Source organism: Perna viridis, chromosome 4 (genome assembly GCF_037379345.1).
Source record: "Perna viridis isolate PV_CMFRI_1.1 ecotype Kerala chromosome 4, ASM3737934v1, whole genome shotgun sequence".
In the NCBI taxonomy this organism is placed as follows: Eukaryota; Metazoa; Mollusca; class Bivalvia; order Mytilida; family Mytilidae; genus Perna; species Perna viridis.
In genome coordinates, this window is record NC_142448.1 from 4996434 (window position 1) to 5016312 (window position 19879).

General features: G+C 32.2%; 2 protein-coding genes across 4 annotated transcripts in view; one reads left to right on the forward strand and one right to left on the reverse strand.

The window, feature by feature from the left end:
* LOC148618527 (GATOR1 complex protein NPRL3-like) overlaps positions 1-975 on the reverse strand; it is a 52486-nt gene extending 51511 nt beyond the window's left edge. The window contains 1 exon segment of the mRNA XM_088577571.1: positions 791-975. Within this exon segment, the coding sequence (XP_088433697.1) occupies positions 791-854 (64 nt within the window). The 5' untranslated portion in view covers positions 855-975.
* An 8-nt stretch (positions 976-983) lies between these two features.
* Positions 984-18751, forward strand: LOC148618531 (cytochrome c oxidase assembly protein ctaG-like). Of its 3 annotated transcripts, XM_088577568.1 has the most exons (7): positions 994-1121; positions 1596-1688; positions 3676-3985; positions 4383-4538; positions 11689-11814; positions 12957-12998; positions 18555-18751. In XM_088577568.1, exons 3-7 carry the CDS (start codon positions 3698-3700, stop codon positions 18708-18710), a joined length of 768 nt encoding a protein of 255 aa, XP_088433694.1. In that variant the 5' UTR covers positions 994-1121; positions 1596-1688; positions 3676-3697; the 3' UTR covers positions 18711-18751. The 3 variants fall into 3 exon arrangements, with proteins under 3 accessions (XP_088433693.1, XP_088433695.1, XP_088433694.1); XM_088577567.1 differs by lacking the exon at positions 1596-1688 and having other exon boundaries at positions 984-1121; XM_088577569.1 differs by lacking the exons at positions 1596-1688; positions 11689-11814 and having other exon boundaries at positions 984-1121.
* The last annotated feature ends 1128 nt before the right edge of the window (positions 18752-19879 follow it).

Consider the following 19879-nt stretch of genomic DNA (forward strand, 5'->3'; position numbering starts at 1 on the left):
GTAAAATGGCTGTAAATACTTAAGTATCATTTTTAATTTTTTTACTTTGGTTTACAGTGACAGTGTATATAAGATGCTCCAAAATATAAACTTGAAAATGTACTAGTATAGAAAATTTAACAATGATTTAAATGGCTTCGGTGAGTTGTATTTACTTGACATAGCTGACAGCTATTCAAACTGAAAAAGATAGTGTCCAAAAGATCACACAGGTGTTCTGTGGTAGTTAAGTGTGATACAGTAGTATAATGTAGGGCAGATTTCTACCTAGAGAGCTATTTAACTTACTCACTAGCCTACCTAAATTTGTATCGAAATTGAAACTGGTGTATATTAATTAGCTGTAATTGAAACACAAATTTTTGGGGTTTGAATACTGGGGTTTCTAGATAGTTTTTGACATTTCAGAAAGCAGTAGATTTTCTGTTCCCACGGTAGAACTGTAGAAAGGTTCTCATTTCAGTAGAAATAACCCATCATGGGTAGGTTCACATGTATGGGTTTAGTTAACTTCTAAAGGAGTAGTATTTCCTATAACTATTGCATAATGGTATTTTTATTGAAACTGACAGAAACCATTGCAACCTATTTTGTTTTTTATTATACATCGTTTTCACAAACTTGTCAGATAGGGTGCTAAAAACTGGGTAGCAAGAATCAATTCTTGACCAGTACTGTATCGAATTAGTTAACTTGGCTATTAAATCACAAATGAGCCTCACATATCTTCTGTCGTTCTGGAGGAAATTTCTTTTAAGGGCCAGAAATTGATACTGCAAATTATTCACACCTTTGTTTTTCTGGGTCCTGCTTATTTCTCTTTCGATTTCTTGAATCTTCTCAAGAATCCCCATGTTGGATGTTCTTCAAATCAGCGTCAAACGGAAGAATTTAGAGCATGTAAGTCTTGAAACATCTGTCATCGACTTCTTACATGGAGGCTGACATCTTGGTTTTTCGGATATTTACACGGAACTCCTCATGATTTTACGTCCTCTAGATTTTTATGTAAACTTCTCAGAAGTTCTTTGGAAATGATAGTTTTGACTTCTTTGTGTAACTGTACATTTAAATGAAGTGATAACGAACGAAAACACCCACTAAAACAACTTTAAGTTAAGGTAAGCCCTGTTTATCCTCTGCCATTGATATATTGATTGTATTGAATGTTTTATTCCAATCAAAAGGCTTTACATTTGCCAAGGAAGACGAGGGGCTGTTTTTTTTATATGAAACAAGTGCCTGTGATATTTAGATACAATTTACCAGTAGTCCAGATCCGCTGAGGCAGGTGACCATGTATAAACGTCATAATTATTTGGACTATATTCAATTATAATTATCACACAGTTACAAATTAATCATAACAGAGGAAAAAATAAATATAAGTTCTACACTATACAGGATCATGAACTGGGATTAAATATTACTACTGTTTTGTTAGTCACAATCTTAAATGACGTTGTAGCCAAAGTTATAGATAATTATCTTAAGAAACCATTGCAACGATCAAGGCATTCAGAAGACCATGCATATGTGCAGCAATTGTTTTTATCATATTTTTAACCATGTGCAATCTGCCAATATATATTCAGTAAGTTGAATGTGGGCAGTATACAGAAGAAGAAGAAGAAGAAGAAGAAGAAGAAGAAGAAGAAGTATACATCCTGGCATAGTCCATGATATTGGTACAGGTTAAAATTCAATTCAGTATAAAGTATAATAAAAAAGCAAAAATTATCAGTTCTTATCATGTATTGGTAATTGTTTGTGATAGTCTCCAAAATATTTGACAGAAACGTTTTGAAACATTTGAATAGTTCAATGTTTCCTGTACAAATAACCACTGAAATGTTCATACTTTTTGAAGAAATTTTCAATTTATCCACCTTCTTCATGTCCAAATAATTATTCTGTCTTGGGAGGCTAATTTTTTGTTGCTTGGTTGCATCCCTGCATGAGCCATAAATGTCAGATAAAAAAATGCCTCAGGAAATGTCATGGTTACATTATCTGAAGTACCTTCCCTCTTGAATTGCCCTATGACAAACATCATATAAAAACTAAAATCAGTCAAGAAATGTGATGGTAACTGGGGAGGGTCAAGGATTTTCTCTGAGGGGTGTCACCATGCATTGAATTATTTATAAGCTCTTATAGTTTTATATTAATTAATTACACAAATGTATTTATACATATACTGTACTATCATGACTATTGTCAATACCATACAAGACATTTCACAAAAGTGACCCTAGCTTCATTTTCCTTTGGTGGCATCTGACAAAAGTGCAACTATTCTGACATTATTGTTATACATACAATTTTTCTGCGAGACTGTTCAACCTATCCAGACCCATTGTTACATGTATATGCGGGTATGTCTTCTGTAAACCAAGCTCAGTATTGGGGCGCTCACATTCACAACTTGTGACTGACATTGTTCAAATGATTTTCAAAATGTAAATAAATGTTCAGGTAATCAAGCTTGTTGCAATGTTTTATAGATGTAATTTCTTTCTTAGGTATTGTTTTAGTTCTGTTTTGCCCATGGTCAAGTCAAGTTGTTATTAAGTCGATGTAAGGATAAAGCTTTTCTTTTAGAATTGTTGAATTGGAGTAATGAATTGTGATTTATCAGAATGAAATGCAGAGCCATGGCAGCAGTTTCACAATTACAAGCATCATTGATCAGAATTGAGTCTGTCTTTGTCATACAAGTAGCACAGTCTTTGTCTTTGATATATTTTGATTTGTTGGTATGTGTACATGTGCTTTTGTTGGGACTGATTTCATATGCCTCTTAAAATATATATATTCACTGGAATTACAAAATAGTAAGAAAAAATCATTTAGAAATGACACTAAGTATTTAGGGATATTTCATTTTAAAAGATATTTTTAAACAAAAATTTTATACAATACAATTAACAATAATTATAAAAACCTGCTTAACACATCCAAATAATAGGCTGCATTTTCAATTTGAAGATTTTGAAGCCATAATTCACATCAAAGCAACAGTTGAATTCTTTGCTTTCATGTATATAATTAATTGCTCATTATATAAACATACATGTACATTGTATTCATATTGGACCAATTGGGTAAATTTAACTGCAAATATCATTTTTGTATATACAAATGTAGTAAACGTATACTGAGGGGGCCTCACAGGCACTTGGTGACCCCTTTCCCCTGGATCTGTCTGCTTTACTAAAGAGACTTACATTTCTGTATATGGTTTGCTCTGCAATGTTTAATGTGCCTTTGGAGCATCATGTTGAAATATGTACACTTAATGATGAGCTACATTCCAATGACTGTGAAACTTAGTATGTATATGATTATCATCTGCAAAAGTTGAGTAGTCTGTAAAATATACCTATGTTGGTAAAGCATTATCAGTAAGTACTCACCTTATTATCAGCCTAGTTTTCCTTTCTCCTTTCATGAATGTGACATTTTATGAGCAACTCGGAGTGTTTCTAGAGAATTTGGTCCATGCTTCCAAATTTAGGTCGAGCCCAGGTTGTTTTTTTGTGCCTATTATTTTTGTTATTTCATGTTTGAAGTGTATTCTTTTGATTTCTGCTCGAATCTTGGTTCCCTTGATTACTCTTCACACAACAACTAATTTTCACCATCATCTATCACTACTTTTTGTGTTTTCAGGTAATTCTAAGGACTTTTCATCATGTCTGTTCATTGGATATCATCACATTGTTGCTCTCTGTTGATAAAAAACATGAACAAAGTTTTACAGAAGTCTGTGCCTCATCGGACTTTTCATAACCTGTGTTCTGGACACTGTAAAAAAATTTTGAGGAAACATAAAGATGAATTTATATCAATAAAAAAACTTGGAACAAAACAGGAAGGAGAGAAGGACTATCTTAGTACTGTTATGTATGGTACAGCAGCTGGAATTGTAATGCTGGGTGTTTGCTATGCTTCAGTTCCATTGTATAGAATATTTTGTCAGGTGAGTGTACCATATGCAAAATTTTATTGGAAAAATGTACATGTATTACTAATCTTGACACATGATAGGTATATTGTCATTATTTTTTACCTATATCATTGCTGATCCACAAGAATTAATGTCATACATTTTTTTTTTTTTCGGAAGGAGTAATCCTTATTTGAGATAAATTTTTAAAAGAAAATAGTTATTAAACATATTTGAAGTTTTGAGTTAGCTCCCTTTTAACAGATATCATATTTACATGTAAGTTCATGGTTTTCCAAGTTTTTTTTATTTATAATTTTATATATGCATCGACAAAATGGGGGATTGGGGCAATTCAATAGAAATTAAGTCTTCTCCCTTCATTGTCTGCTCATGTGTTAAATACTGCTGTTAATCTATGTGCTTACAGTCTACTGGACGAGGGGGAACATCAACACAAGGTAAAAATATTGATAAGGTAGAAGCCATGAGACCTATCAAAGAAAGAGAAATCTTAATAAAATTCTCAGCAGAGAAAGGAGCTTCAATGAGGTGGAATTTCAAACCTTTACAACAAGAAGTTAAGGTACTGTGTATATACTGTAGAATTCATTATTATTTTTTACAGTGACTTTCCTACAACCATGACAGTCTTGTGTTACCAATCTGGTTAACAATTCAATGGATTGACAAAGCTTTTGGGACATTTAAACTGACCAGTTGCTATTGAAAGAGTTTATGAATACTCACCTATGAATCTTTTCATAGCTAGCTCCTAGTTATTTAAATCTGAAGCAGCTACCTGGGTTATTCTATTTATCATTGGTGAGGGGAGTTCAAATTTAATAAATTATATTTTGTTTTGTATTTTGTTGACAAGGTTGAAAACCATGATTTAGAATAGTATCTTAAAGTACTTATTTTATCTAAACTACATTGCACAGAAGTCTTAAATATCATTATAAAAATGAAACCTCCATCAGTATTTATTCCCTCCTTCATAAAACTGAAATAGGCCTACCAAGGTGACCTTTTAATGGAAAGTATATGATTCATACTACAATTAAGGAACAAGTGTTATGCAAAATGCAAACCATTTGAGGTTCACATGAATAAAAATTTTTGAAATAGTGCTGTGAGTATATTTTATTCAATTTTGAGTATGAGTAAGCTTAAAAGTGAATTAAGTGCTTTATTAATTGTGTAGGATTTCTATTGGAATTATGATGTTACAGATAAACTGGTTTTCATAGTTTGGGATTAAGTTTCATGTCAATAATAATTTTCATTTGTGTTATAGTTTGGGATTTAGTGCATTGAGTTTGATAGAAATTATAATTTGGGATTATAAGTGCAATGATTTTCAATGAAATTTAAGATTTGGAATAAGTGTTATTTACATTGAAACTTCTTTGGATTAAGTGCAGTTAATTGAATTTATAGCTTTGGATTTAAATGCTGTTTTCCTGAAACTTTTTTGGATTATTAAAGTGCAATGATTTTCATTCATATGTAATAGTTTGGGATTTAGTGCATTTTTGAAAGGGCAATGATTTTCATTACCGTAAAATGTAGTTTGGGATCTAGTGCAATGGTTATTTTTTAATTAAAAATGTGGATTAATTGGGTTTTTTTTTCATCGGATGTACAGCTTGGGATTACGTGCAATGATATACATGTAACTGGAATTATAAGGAGAATATTTCTTAGTTTCATTTTCATTCTGGATTAAGTGCTATGATTTACAGCTCTGATTTGAGTGTTTTATGTGAAAATGATTTTATTGGAATTATACTTATGGCTGAAGTGCATTAAATTTTAAATTTCATCAGAACTAAATATACATTTTGTACATTTATATTTTAAATAATATAAAAATGTGTGCAAGAAATTTATAAGAATCCAAACTATTGTTTAAGTAGATACTTTGAAGGAGTATATTTCAACGCATATATTTAAAAACCAGTATTCAATGGATTCAGCTTTGAGATGGGACAAATAAATAAATAGTAGCATAACATTGTAACTTCAAGTTATTGTTCTTTCCATGAAAGTGTTACTATTTTACTTTAATTTGCCATTTCATATTTGCTATCCACTTGGGGACCTGTGGGTTTAAAGCTTTTTTTCTTGGAAAAATATCAACAATGTTCACAATCAATAGTTTTCCATGTTAGTCCTTTTCCTGTGTTAGCAAGTACAAAAATACAAACTATGTAAAAAACACATTAAATTCCCACAAAACACATTGTGAGTAATATTCACAAGCTGAGAAAATTTCATATGATGAAAAATATAGTCAGTATTGGTTGCCTTACACCTGACCAGATAGATTTTCATGGGTGAGTGGCTACCTATTCATCAACTCTTACAATACCAACAAGTATCAAATATATAGAAATGTTGTCCATATTATCTAATTGTTTTCTGCTTTTGAAGTTGTTTTTTTTATCAGACATCAGTTGTTTGACAACCCCTAAAACTACCATTTTTAGCTGTTAAAGCTGATGTGCAAGCAAAGTAAGGTTTTTAATGGATAGAAATTTATAATGTTTGTAAGGACCAAAAGGTTTTTCAGGTTTCCTCCTAAATTGACTAATCTAGTGACATAAGTGACGCTCTAAGAATGTCAATTGTTTAGAAGATTTCAATGTGTTATAGCTTAATTCATGAGATTCGGTTTCTGGGTTTAGTTTATTAATGTTATTATAGGCAATGCACCAATTTTGAACTTTTTCTAGCTGATCTTTATCCCACACTCCTTTGAGGCAGATTTTATCCAGAACTTGCTTCTACAAAAGGAATATACAAGTTGCCATCAAAGTCAGTTTAAGATTGAATTTGGCAGTCATTGAGGAATTGATGGCCAAAGGGGGTAAAATAGACAATTTTTGTATTTCTTGATAATAACTTGAATTAAAGTCTAAGAATCTCCAAGAAATCTATATGAATAAAGGAAGGTTATTATATGGTTATTAGGACCAAAAGAGGGCTTAAAGAGATAGACCTAGGGTAAGGGAAATAACTCTTTAAATCAGTGGTATGTTTGTATCATATTCAATTTTACCAAGCTTTCGTATGAGACAGAATGAAATCAGTTCAAGTTACTTCGATGCTTAAAAAAGATTGATATAAAATGCTGAATACAAACATTCCAATGATTTGTAAGAGTTATGTCCCTTACTCTAGGTATAACTCCTTGAAATACTGGTATATCATTTTTTATTTAACTTAGTATAAATAAATATTTGCAAATTTTCAAGTTCCATTACCTTTTTGTATCATTGTCAGAATTGTATGTTGTGTCAAAAATTTATCAAAACCAATATTTAGACATGTATAAAGTTTGAAAGTAGTGTCCATACATGTTCCAACTGTTTAGGAAATATTTTATTTAGAAATTGCTTCCATAACACAGATTTTCTTGATATAACTTAGCAACGTAGAAGAAGTTCTAACATTTATCAAGAAATCGAGATGTTTCCTTGTTGTTTAAAATACTGGGAAGCATTGGGTTCACACTGTATGTACATGTATTTGTTAATCTTTTGTTTTGTTATTTTATGTACCAAATTGCTATTATTTTTTTTTTTTTTTTTTTTGTATTTTGTTTTCTTTTGCATGTCATGACTGTATATCCTTGTAGTATACTCTGTGTAATATTGTAAGAAATGTAATTCATGGGAGAAGACTTCATAAGTTTAACTAACTTGTGTCTTATTTCATTTGTTCTAGTTGAGCAAATAAAATTGTTATAAACTGAAACCTAATGCAAAAACTACAGGGCTTTTGAGACAAGGATGTGTTGCCATCCTTTCAAAAGTTGTATGGTTGCAAGCATGACTTGATTGGCCAATATAGAGTGTCCATTTCTGTCATCAATATTTCCTCTTTCACTACTCTTGATTGTCGCCAAATAGCATGGTGGTTGTCAAGCAAAAAGCAGGAACTGACCACCCTTTTGGAACACCTTAGTTATTAATGGTGTTTGGAAGGGTTCATCCTGTTAAGTATATCCTCCCTCCATGGGAGGGTTTTTTTTCTGTTATTCCATCATTCTGTAACACATATTTTTCATAACAGATTTCTCAGCTTTTATTTATGAGAATGTTTTAGGTGGTGCATAATGTAAAATTTTGTAGCAATTCTCAGCTGGTATTGGTGGAAATACTTGATTATTGCTTTAGCATGATGACTTGTACTGTGTCTCCCCTTTTCTGGTTCCTCACTCATCTGCTTCCTGTTTACCAATCAACAAAGTAATATTTTAGTTGGAACATAATAAATATTTTTAGATTTCTCAGCTTGTATTGGGGGGAATCCTTAGATATCTATACTCCCACACTGTAGGAGAAGGGGTCTATTGTTTTACATTTGTCTATCATTCCGTTATTCTGTAACACATTTTTTTTTGTAACAAAATTCACAGCATCTGCAAATCTGACATAGGCTGTTGATTTTTTATACAAAGCTTCATATGAGTATACTGAATGTGTTTTTGTACTATACTTCCTGTTTGCCTGTGGGGGTATAACTAGCAAGTTGTTACTCACAGATTTCTTGTTTTCTCTGTACATGTTTATATTTTTTACGTTACATTCTACAACCATATGTTGTACTTTTGGTGTTCCAAGCATTGGTTTCCAACAATAGTACCTTTATTATTATTATTTTTCTGGAAGTCTTTATAGGGCATATTCATTTCTTTAAAGTAAGTTTTAAAAAATACCTTGAACTATATCACTATAATGGTACTCCAATCTGGATCTGACCAATGACTTTATATTGACTAATTTGGCTTAATAAGTGCTTTTCTTTAGGAATGAAATTTTATTTGATTGCTTTATCTGGATGCTTTTGAGACTGTTGACTTCCCAGTAAAAATCAAATATTTTTTTTTTACTTCAGTGAAGATAAGAGGGATAAATTCTAGAAAAAAAATATCCATGTATATATTTTGCTCATGCAACATTTTAGATGCTAAATTTAAACTATAGATTAGATAATTGTGTGTATCTGTTACTATCAAATAGTACCACTTATAGATGCTCAACATACTTCGAATTATGATTCATCCCCTTGTCTGGGATTTGTATTTCAGAAGAAATGATATGTCTGATCACATGTAATAATCAGGAAGAAAACATGAACTCTGTACCATCCATAAAACTTTAAAGTTCAGAATTAAACTATGTATAATGTAGTATTTTCCCTGCATACTCATGGCACTTGATTGGACTGAATTTTCCTATTGGAAACCCCACAACTAGTGGCCTTAGCTTTTAGGTTATAGGATAAGACTTTTATTAGCCATTATATTTTTAAAAATGGCTAGTTTTAAATACCTTAATTTGTCATTGGATTTTGATTAAATTTGTACTCTTAGGTGCTACAAGAAATCTTTCTGACAATTTAAAACCAAAGTACTCATGTACTGAATCAATTTGTATCGAACATTTGAATTTTTACGTCTTAAATAATCAGCAAATTGCAAAAATATGGGGTAAAAGCAGGGATAAAAGGAAAGAATGGGGAACAAATTCAAACGAATCTAAACACAAACTTATTGTTGTACATTGTTAATACTGAACTCCTTGATTTTATTTTTAAATTCATCACTCTGATCAAGGAGTTTAATATAGATAAATCCTTGTTCTGATTATGAAGGCTATTTAATAAATGCACAACAAAATTTGCGATGCATCGAAGCATGCAGTACGCCAGTTTGCAAAATATTCAGGTTCAATGTTGGATTACATGGGCAACTAGATGAATTAACACAAAACATCCCACATACTGCATAATTGAACTACTGGTTGTCCTTTCCCAGTTTCTAAATTTTCTAGTCGAAATTCAATTTAAAGATCTCCAGGTCGAAACTGCCTGTCAAATCATTCAAACTTTAACCTCAATCATTGAAATAAAGCATGCCCTTACATACACAACAATCTCAACAAGCTACATTTCTCAGTTGAAAAGCTATATGTAGCTGAAGTTCTACAAGTTATTGCATAGACACCTGCATGTCAAGTAAAATCGCTTAGTTTCAGGACAACTAGTTCCAGAGACATGTACATTTATATATATGCCAACGTCTTAAAATAAAATTTTTACAATTATGTCTGGTGGAGTGAATGCTGGCCATGCATTTTAAGGCCATTAAACACCTACAGCTCTATCATTATATAGCACATGGCTAAATAGCCAAAATAGCCTAATATAATTGTTATTACAAAAAGCAATATTACCAGACCACAGACTGACACCATTCCTGAAAAAATTCCCATGGCTTGCCATCGTCTATAAACAAAGTTTAATTTTTATTTGTCATCTCCAGGCTTCCGATATCACGAGGTGGTAACCATAGTAAGGGTTATGCTACCCTTTTGTTACAAGTTTAGCAAAAAGTGAGCAGCATATATTAGCCTGGAACAGGGAGTGTAGTCACTGCCTGGAACCTTTTTCTTTATATAAGTTTCTTATCATTCCGATCAAGAAACTTATATAACTGTCCCCTTTTTTGTAAATATATGGATTCCTCAGGCCCTGCATGAAATATCTGAAGACAACTCTTCTAATTGACACTCAGCATTGCTTTTTGTCATTTCTATGAACGATGGCTATTTATAATCTCGAAGGCTTTTCATTTCTAGCTAAACATCAAATGGTTTATTATACATCAAAGAATATTGCATTTGTAGGCAACTTAAATATATCCACATATTGAATATAATATAGTGAACGATTGGTTTATTGGAGTAAATAAACAGGTACTGATAAGAGAGTAGAAGTCAACTATTTTTAATTGGATCCTTGTTAATACAAACCAAATGAATTAGCATAGTTAGTTTGCAGTAAAAGTTGTTAAATGCATTTGTTTATTGGCGTAAATAGCACAGAATTAAATATGACATATTAAAAACACCTATGAATTAGGCCTAACTATCTGCATTTAAATTCTAATGGGGTATGCTTGTGGGGCTATTTTGCAGTGGTTGTGAAAAATAATTTCAGATGCTAACAGGTTTTACAAATCTGAAGGTTCTGGCGACTGCTTTATCAATTCTGATCTTCAATCAAAACTGATAAAAAACTCTGAATATTGTTATAATGGCATGTATGCCCATTACTATCAAAAACTTTAATAGGCTGGGGACATGGAACTTTTTTCTTTTATCTTTCTTATTGTGCTATTATGTCTGTTTGAGCCTGTAGGGTATTTTTGTTTAGGTTTCCTATTAGCCAAAGACTTTATTTAGGTTCTGTCTGTCCATTATATGGATTGTTCAGACTTCCTTTCAAATGTGTCAAGTCTGTCAGGATTATGACTTGATATTTGCTATATAGCTATGTCAAGATGAGTTACAGTTTAAATTCCAGTTTTGTTCAAGTCAATTTGTTTTTAGTTGAGTTATGGTCCTTGAACTCTTATATATTCCTTTGCAGCCTGTGTGGGACTGTGTATTGTAATATTGTATCTTCAGCTGTCCATTGAGTGAAAGAGATACCCTTATGAAATCAATTATTATTAATATTTTATGTAAAAAAGTTCACTCCTGAAAGTTGAAAACAAGATGCAGTTACAAGCTTAGATTCGATTGCTATGGTAAGATTTATGTATTTTATTTTATGTTCATTTAAACATAACAAGGAAATGAGAAAAAAATGTGTTTTTATATATATATATATATATATATTACATTCAAGTTGATGTTGAATTATTTTTGTTTAATTAGGTGGTTCCAGGAGAGACTGCTTTAGCATTCTACAAAGCAGAGAATCCTACAAATAAACCTATTATTGGCATATCTACTTATACAATTGTACCTTGGGAAGCTGGACAATATTTTAATAAGATACAGGTCAGTATCTGACCCAAAATTGAACTTTACAAAAAATCTTTTGAGTATTCTGGTTCAATTTTATGGAATAAATTACCTAGTACATTATGTAATATTTCAAAGAAATTGCTTAAAACATAAAATCAAGCAGTATTTGAGTGACAAGTGATTTGTGTATTAACCAATACAGCTGTGTCTATGTATTTTATAAAACGATAATACATATTTGTATTAGTTACTTTTGTTTTGTTTGTTTGTTTGTTTGTTTTTTCTTGTACTGTTTTGTCATGTTTGTAAACAGACTTATGTGTATATAATTCGGTCTCCATTTTTATTGCATGAGAGCCTCAGGGAAGATTAGTTCTTGTAAAGTAACGGTTTTACCCTCTCAAAATTAAGTCTATTATTATTATTATTATTATTATCAGTCCATTCCTATTAATCTTACTGTCCTTCTGCTATGGAGAAAGACATGAAGAATTAACCATAGAAACAATGATCCTGTTTCCTCTGTTATTGATTCAATGAACAATGAAAATTATTGTTCACATAAACAATGTTATCATACATTAAAATAGGAAAAATGTCATGAAAATTAACTTTTCACAATAGAAATCAACATGCTCAACCTACATATGCCTTTAATACTACTACACTAAAGCGACCTTTTTTTCAATGACCTATTATTTTGTAGTTTATTAACATGCAAGTTTTTCTGACATTCTAAAATATGAATAACAAGTACTATCTTTAAAAAAAGATAGCCGACACAGTAAAATTTGTTCTTTTTACTTGTAATTTTCATCAGGAAATACGCATGGCATGCAATTTCAATTTCCTTTTTCGAACCCCACTAAGTTATCAGTATTTGGCCAATTGGGAAACAGAATTGCGATCAGGCGATTTGCGTTTCCATAGAAGAGCGTCCTTAAGGTCAAAAAGCAAAACTATACCGACTGCGTCTGAAAAACAAATAATAGTGTGGTTGTTTATCTCCAGTGTTATATTCAGAGGTGAAAGGTAAAATTTTCGGTAGCTTTCAAATTTTGTAATGAATATATCAAAATAAAAATTTTACAATCTTCCAATCTTACAAAATGATGTCGGTGAGTATAACATTTATTATGTTAAGTTTGTACTTATTCTTTTATCACCTTTTGCAGTGTTTTTGTTTTGAAGAACAGAGACTGAATCCCAAGGAATCAGTAAGTTGTATTGTTTTATTCTTAGGAATTTTAAACTTAACATATACATAGATTTTGAGTTTGGTTATAGTTGAGTTTACTTTTTAAGCTTCCCTTTCAACTTTTGTTAGGACCATTGAGAAAAGGTTTTGGTCTGGTGGTTGGACCTGACCATATGTTTAAAAATGTTCTTAGTTTTGTGCTTTAATGTGGGGAAAAAATATGGCTTTCGTCAGAAGCAAAAAGTTCTAATGGTGACTTTAGAAATTATAGACTTGAATCCTCTTTTTTTCTCTTAACCCCTTTTTTAAACCTAGTGAACCCAATTCAGCATGTATAGTTATGTTTGTTGGCTATAAATTTCATTAAAATTGTGAATTGGTGCTTGAAAGTTTTGGAATTAATTATTTTAATAGATGTGTAAACTGGTAGAATTTCATGTATATTAGTCATGTCTTGGTTAGAAATAGATAAAGATAAAATTACAATACATGTACAATGAATTAAGCTGCCATCTGTTTTCTTGTGAAGTGACATCAGATATGTACCACTTATTGCTAAGGGAGGCATGATATAGAATTTGACACTATCAGTTAAAGTCAGATTTTAAATGTATTAAGTACAACTATTTTTTCATATAAGGCCAGTTTTTTTTATGAATTTCCTTCACAAATAAATGATACATATACTGGATGATGGTTAGAGGATTTTGGCGTGGCACTCCTTTTGGCGTAGCACTCCTTTTGCTTAGTTAGCTTGCATTGTCAGGGGTTCCTTTGGTGTGATACCTGGATGGTATTGTTGTGAATTTAGTGAGTGTATCATGTTCTGTTGTTGGTACATATAAAGAATAAGAACCCACAGATGGATATACTGAAAGTGTTACTGTGTAAATTTAGATTTACTTTATGTTCTTTTTAGAGTTCTTTAATTTCTTCTTTTTCATCATGTCAGCGTGATTTCACTTAAAAATGACCGCTGATGATTTTTCAAAAACAAAACAGACTAAGCAATGGAATATTTCTGCTCCTTGGTGGAGTCCATGGTGTATCATGTCTGAGCTAAGTCTATTGTGAGTTCAATCACCATATAAATGATTAGGTCATGGTCATCTAATAGTCAATTGAGATCATCTTCAAGCAGCATTTGATTACTCATTATTATGGCCAGTTGAGATTTGATGAACTGTATTTGTGTCTGTTGGTTTTAGTAGCAGAACACATAAAGTTATGGCATTTTATAAGTATTCAAAATAAGCAGTCATTATGAAGGAAATAAGTACCACAGTATGCTTTCATTGCATGTCCTCCATTGTAATCTAGTAGTAGAAATCTGGTATTTCTAGTTTTTCATGGTTTATCATAATTCAAACCTAAAAAAAATTACTGAAGCATTTGTGCAATAATATAGGAGGCAAATGTACATTTTTTTCACACTTTCAGTATTAAATGTAACTGTACATGCATTTCAAATAACTTTCAATATTCAATCTATCAAGGCCTGCTCTTGATAAATTGTGTGTGTAATGTTAATTAAGTGGTTCTTTTGTCATTCTCTTTCCTTGTCTGTTTAAACCTTGAGAATTCAAATATTAATTTTTATATGACAGTGGTCTATTGTATGGTGTTATCATCATCTGTGCTGCTGTAGTCTTCTGAAGCCACTTGGTCTTCCCTGGATAAATTGACTATTAGTCTGATCCTAAGTATAAAATAACTATGACAAAGTTCCAAACCACAAGAGGAAGGTTGGTGTTGATTTTAGGGGTATGGCCTCAACCGTTTTGGAAAACTCTGGAAAAAGCATATGGATGTCTACAAAGGTCAGAATTGGGTAAATATTAGAGGTTAAGGCTTGAATCAATAAGGAATAATGGGTCAAACAATCATTTTCTTGATATTTGGACAATATCATGAGTAAATTACATGAATAGAACTGTATTCCACAGAGGAAGTTGGTACTGGAATCAGGCCAAAGAAAATGTCACTTTTGTTCTGGTCTCATTCTCATCCTGTGTCAAATATTTTATCACTATCAAAATTCAGAGCTGTTTCAAGCTGTTGAATGGTGTGCCCATACTTGCCCCAATTGTGTCAAGTGAAGCATTTAATGTACATGTATTTTATTGTTAACAGCTGAACACAATTTTTTATTATCTCTTGATGAACGTTTGTAAACCTCTAGATCTGCCTGTGTTTTAGCTTAGTAGAAAGAAGCTAGTCTTATGATTAAGTAGGAAAATCCAACAATTATATCGCTGCCTGTCTTTTTTACAGAGTGATACTTAATGTTAACCATCACTCATCCACTTTATCTTTGCTTGTATCATTAAACATCGTTAATTAACTGATGGATCATAACAACTCTGACCGTTTGACATTCCAATCCATCAATACGTCTTCTCCTTCTGACTCTTATTAAATTTTACTTTAACTTTTGTTTCCATGGCAATAGTACAAAAAATCTTGACACAGATTTTATTTTGAGATAAGAATTTCTTTTAGTGAGTCAGCTAACCTTGAATTTGAAACATGGTGAAGTTTCCTTCACATGCGGAAGAATAGGTGCTTTTAACCCACAAAATCAGTTAAATTATTAATTTCATTACAATATGATGGATTGGTGCATAATACAAGTTCGATACCCACTAAAACAGACATGGTTTTATTTATTTTGACATGTTCATTTTATATTATGCCCTGCAGAATCGTTTTTAAAAAAAAAGGGAAATTTGAAATATTTCGCTGTGTAAGCACTGGATATTTTGACTAAGTTATTACACAGCAGACGGAAACAGTTGATTCACACCAACTGTAAAGTATGTAATAACGTATTGCAGACAATGTTGTGTTACATTTATTATAAATATTATGTCGGCGAGATATGTATTTTGCTTAAGTGTTTAAAAATTACATCAAGATGTCGGAAGTGTAGTGAAGTAGCCGATAAGCCAATATCTCCCTCAGCTGTCAGAGTACAGATACCACAGACGATAAAATATTTTAAGGTCACGATCTTTTTCATTATTATATAGAAACATTCAGCGGGCACAGTGTGAACGCCTTAAACAATTTAGGTAGTCTACCGAACGAAAAAAAGTACACTGACTGACTTAATCCTATTTGCCATTAAATACATTTTATATTATCTATAATGGGTTACATTTAGCCATGAAATTTTAGAAAACTAGTAGTACTATATAGTACTCGGAGCATATATTCTATAAAAAATAAAGAAAATCATCAAAATGAGCACGAGTCAAGTTATCGTCATAGATGTAAGCAATATTTAGTAAATACAAAGTATACGTTCTCGACTTCGTATCCATGCATGTATTAAGGGGAAATTAAAGAAAAAAAATCGTATGTGGTCAAGGTTTATCTTATTTGCTCGACCCATGCGGGTCCGGGTGTCAAAGGAATAAGCCAGCAGTAGAGCTAAGCTTGTCGTTAAAGGTGACTAAATAGCACCCAGGTTGTGGAATGGGGTACCACTGACATCTTCCACGCCGGGTTCGTTAGGCCATGATTATACGGAAAACCTGACCGCAAACAAAAGTGGTGCACGTGTTTGGAAAAATGCCACCTTCCTCTCACGCTAAATATAAGTAGAACGGTATTATTTATTTCCCAAAGGACGACAATAGTAAAACTTTTTGAAAAATTCTTCCCTTTAAAACAATGACGGAGCTATAAACTGTCTTTTTAAGTCATATCTTCATTTCCCTTACTAAAAATGTGAACAAAGTCATAGCATAACCGTCTCGTTTCTTTGGTATTTTAAGCAGATGATGCTTTAGGTCAAAGTTCCGCCCTTTTTCTGCGAAAGGCACATAAATTTTAAAAAATAATAATATTGATATAAAATGGATTTCAAAACATATAACGGATATTTTAAAAAGCATAAAAATGTTAGAGTCTGGAATTAATAAACATTTTTAGGTATCAGCACAATTTGTTCAATCACAGTGTCTGGAAGTATTTACTTAAGTTGGGTCTACAAAAGGCCAACCTAAAATAACGAGAAATGGTACTATTCTACCCAAAAAGCCCTGCTGTGGTATTCGACAGGAGTATGAGCATCGGCTTCGCTACAGCTAGTACAGGAGGCTAAATTGACCCCCGACCCTACCCTCCTCTCTCTATTTCCAGTAACAAACGAAATTCGTTAACACTGTTATCCTTTGTAAATTACCATTAACATTTCATCATCAACTTATATACATTTTATCACCCATTTCGTGTTCAATGCCTCGATATAGATGAAATATTGCTGCTTGTGCGTTAAACACCAATTAATCGCTCTAATCTTTCATACTACGTGTTTCAATAGTTAATCTTTCCAAGATTATTGATGCTGCTAAACACGTGAAACACAGTCTGGAAAATACGTAGGTATTCCGGGGAGGATAGGGATAATGGTAATACTAGGTGAATAAGTCAGCCACAGGTCGTCGTCCTTTTGAAGCTATAAAGTTAATTGTCCGTCACAATATTCCATTCCATATCTGAGAATGAAATAATATATTTATTATACAGATAATCAGCTGGATCAATAACTATACTGTGCAGACAGGTGAGACAGGTTCCCCTACATGGATATATGATGTAGATAAATGATCAGTATTGGCCTTGCTATCATTTTCCAGTACCTGTATTGATGTTGCGAGATTCACTATCTATGTGCTAGTCTTTCGTTAGTAACAGTGGACATGTTTTTTTCTGTCTTAAACTTTGCTGACTTAGAATACATATCTATTTTTTTTTGCTGTAGGACATACATGCATGTTTCGCACCAAGTTAAAGTAAAACCCATTTACAAACAAAGAAAAATTATAATAAAACATATAGGAGAATCTATGAAAATAAAAAAAATGTTTAAAGGGATTTAGCGATTCATTACACATAGGTTACTCGAGCTTGAAAGTATTATCTAGTTATTTGAATTTTCACACAAAAATAATTTTCAATATTTTAAATATGGTAAAAGTAGGGAATTTTTTAAAGATGGTATTCTTGTATAGACAACTTGAGACATAAATATGTGCTTAAAAGATAAAGGAGAATGATGTGCGTATTAGGTTTTCTTCCTTGTTCACTCTTGAAAATATATAAAATGCTATATTTTTCCGACCTCTTAACGTTAGCCTTATATTAGATTTCCGGATCAACTTAATATTTTACTTTAACTATTACTTCTTAACCTATAAAATTCTCTTGACCAAATTTGCTTATCTTCATACTGCAGTTTCATCATCTACAATGTAGGTCAACTGAAGTAAGCATTGACTAAAAGCTTGATGTGGTATAACTTTTTCGGTAGATCATGAAAATCATACTTTGATATTGATTTCATCGGCGTTGGTCCATTATGTTGTTTTCTTCCGTTAGATAAATCGAGGCCTAGTCTGATTCAATATCGTGCTCTCCATCATGTTGCAACAGACCCATGGTACCTTCTGTAGTCACCAGGAGCCAAAACACGCCTGTAGAACGATCGATAGGCTTCTTGCTGTACCAAATGTAGAGAAACCAATTATCTCTGTTTTTACATAACTATATATTTTGTTATTTACAGGTCGATATGCCGGTTTTCTTCTTCATCGATCCAGATTTCCACGAAGATCCATTTATGGATAAAGTTGATGAAATTTTACTGTCCTATACATTTTTCGAAGCTAAAGACGGTGATCAACTTCCTTACCCAGGCTATGCCATTCCAAATAAAATGTAGACCAGGAGTTGTAAATAATATTAATAAATCATGTATTATAATCCTTATCATTTATTTATTGTGGATGGTCATTTGACTGGATGTGATGGTAATTACTAGTTTGATATCAGCAATCAGATGGATTGTCTTAATTACTGGTGTTGACTTCGCCTCTATACATGTCCACAGTACTTACCATTACACATTGATGTTTTCTATCTAATGATGGCACATAAAATATTCTGATCCTGGTAATTAAGCAGTATAAGCTTAACTAATCCTACTACGACATACTAGTGAGTAAACTAACATTGAATGTATCTGCCAAAACAATTTAGGTATGGGGTAAACTGCTCCCTAGTTGATACGAAAAACAATCGCTTGACTCACCAATATGCTATTGAAATGAAACTAGTTTGAGCTGTGATTGATTTTGAAAAGTGTGGTAATAATCGGCCAATTACATTTTTATACCATAAAAATTGCGACCGTTTAATGGTATGGCGATGTCGTCATCGTCCGTAGACACTAGGTTTTCGTGCAATGCCTTGAAAAGTCGTTGGGAAGTCTTTATACAATTTTATACCGAATTCCTGAACCACGAAACGAAGAATGGTATCGCTTTAAGGGATTTTGACCGAAACCATTTTGGAATTGGGGCCAAATGGGACCAAATACAAGCATTTCATTTCAAATTAAAATAAGCATATTGATGTCTATCATATTGCTCCACAATATTCTATGCCACATAAGTCGGGCAGGGATTGATTTTGGGGTAATTACTTGAACCCTTTAAGATTAGGGTCAGTAAGTAGGCCAGAAACACATTTTTCCATATGTCCCGATAATAACTTTAAGTGAATCTCTCTTAAACTGTTTACCACACGCTAAAGAAATTGGGAGTTGAATTATGAATGAGGGCCTAGAAACAAGCATTCTCCTGATGTTCGAATGGTAACTTGAGAAATAGGAAATGGATAATTTTAACACAAGTTGGTATACCCCAAAGGAAGGTTGGGATTGATTTTGGAGGTTGTGATTAAAGTAATTTATGAATTATGGTCCGAAAACGACCACTTTGATTCTGGTCAAATTGGTAGTGTTGATTGTCTAATCAAAATTAAAATTCAAAGCTGTATCAAGCATGAATGGTGTGTCCATACTTAGAACTCTACTGAACTTTTGCTGTG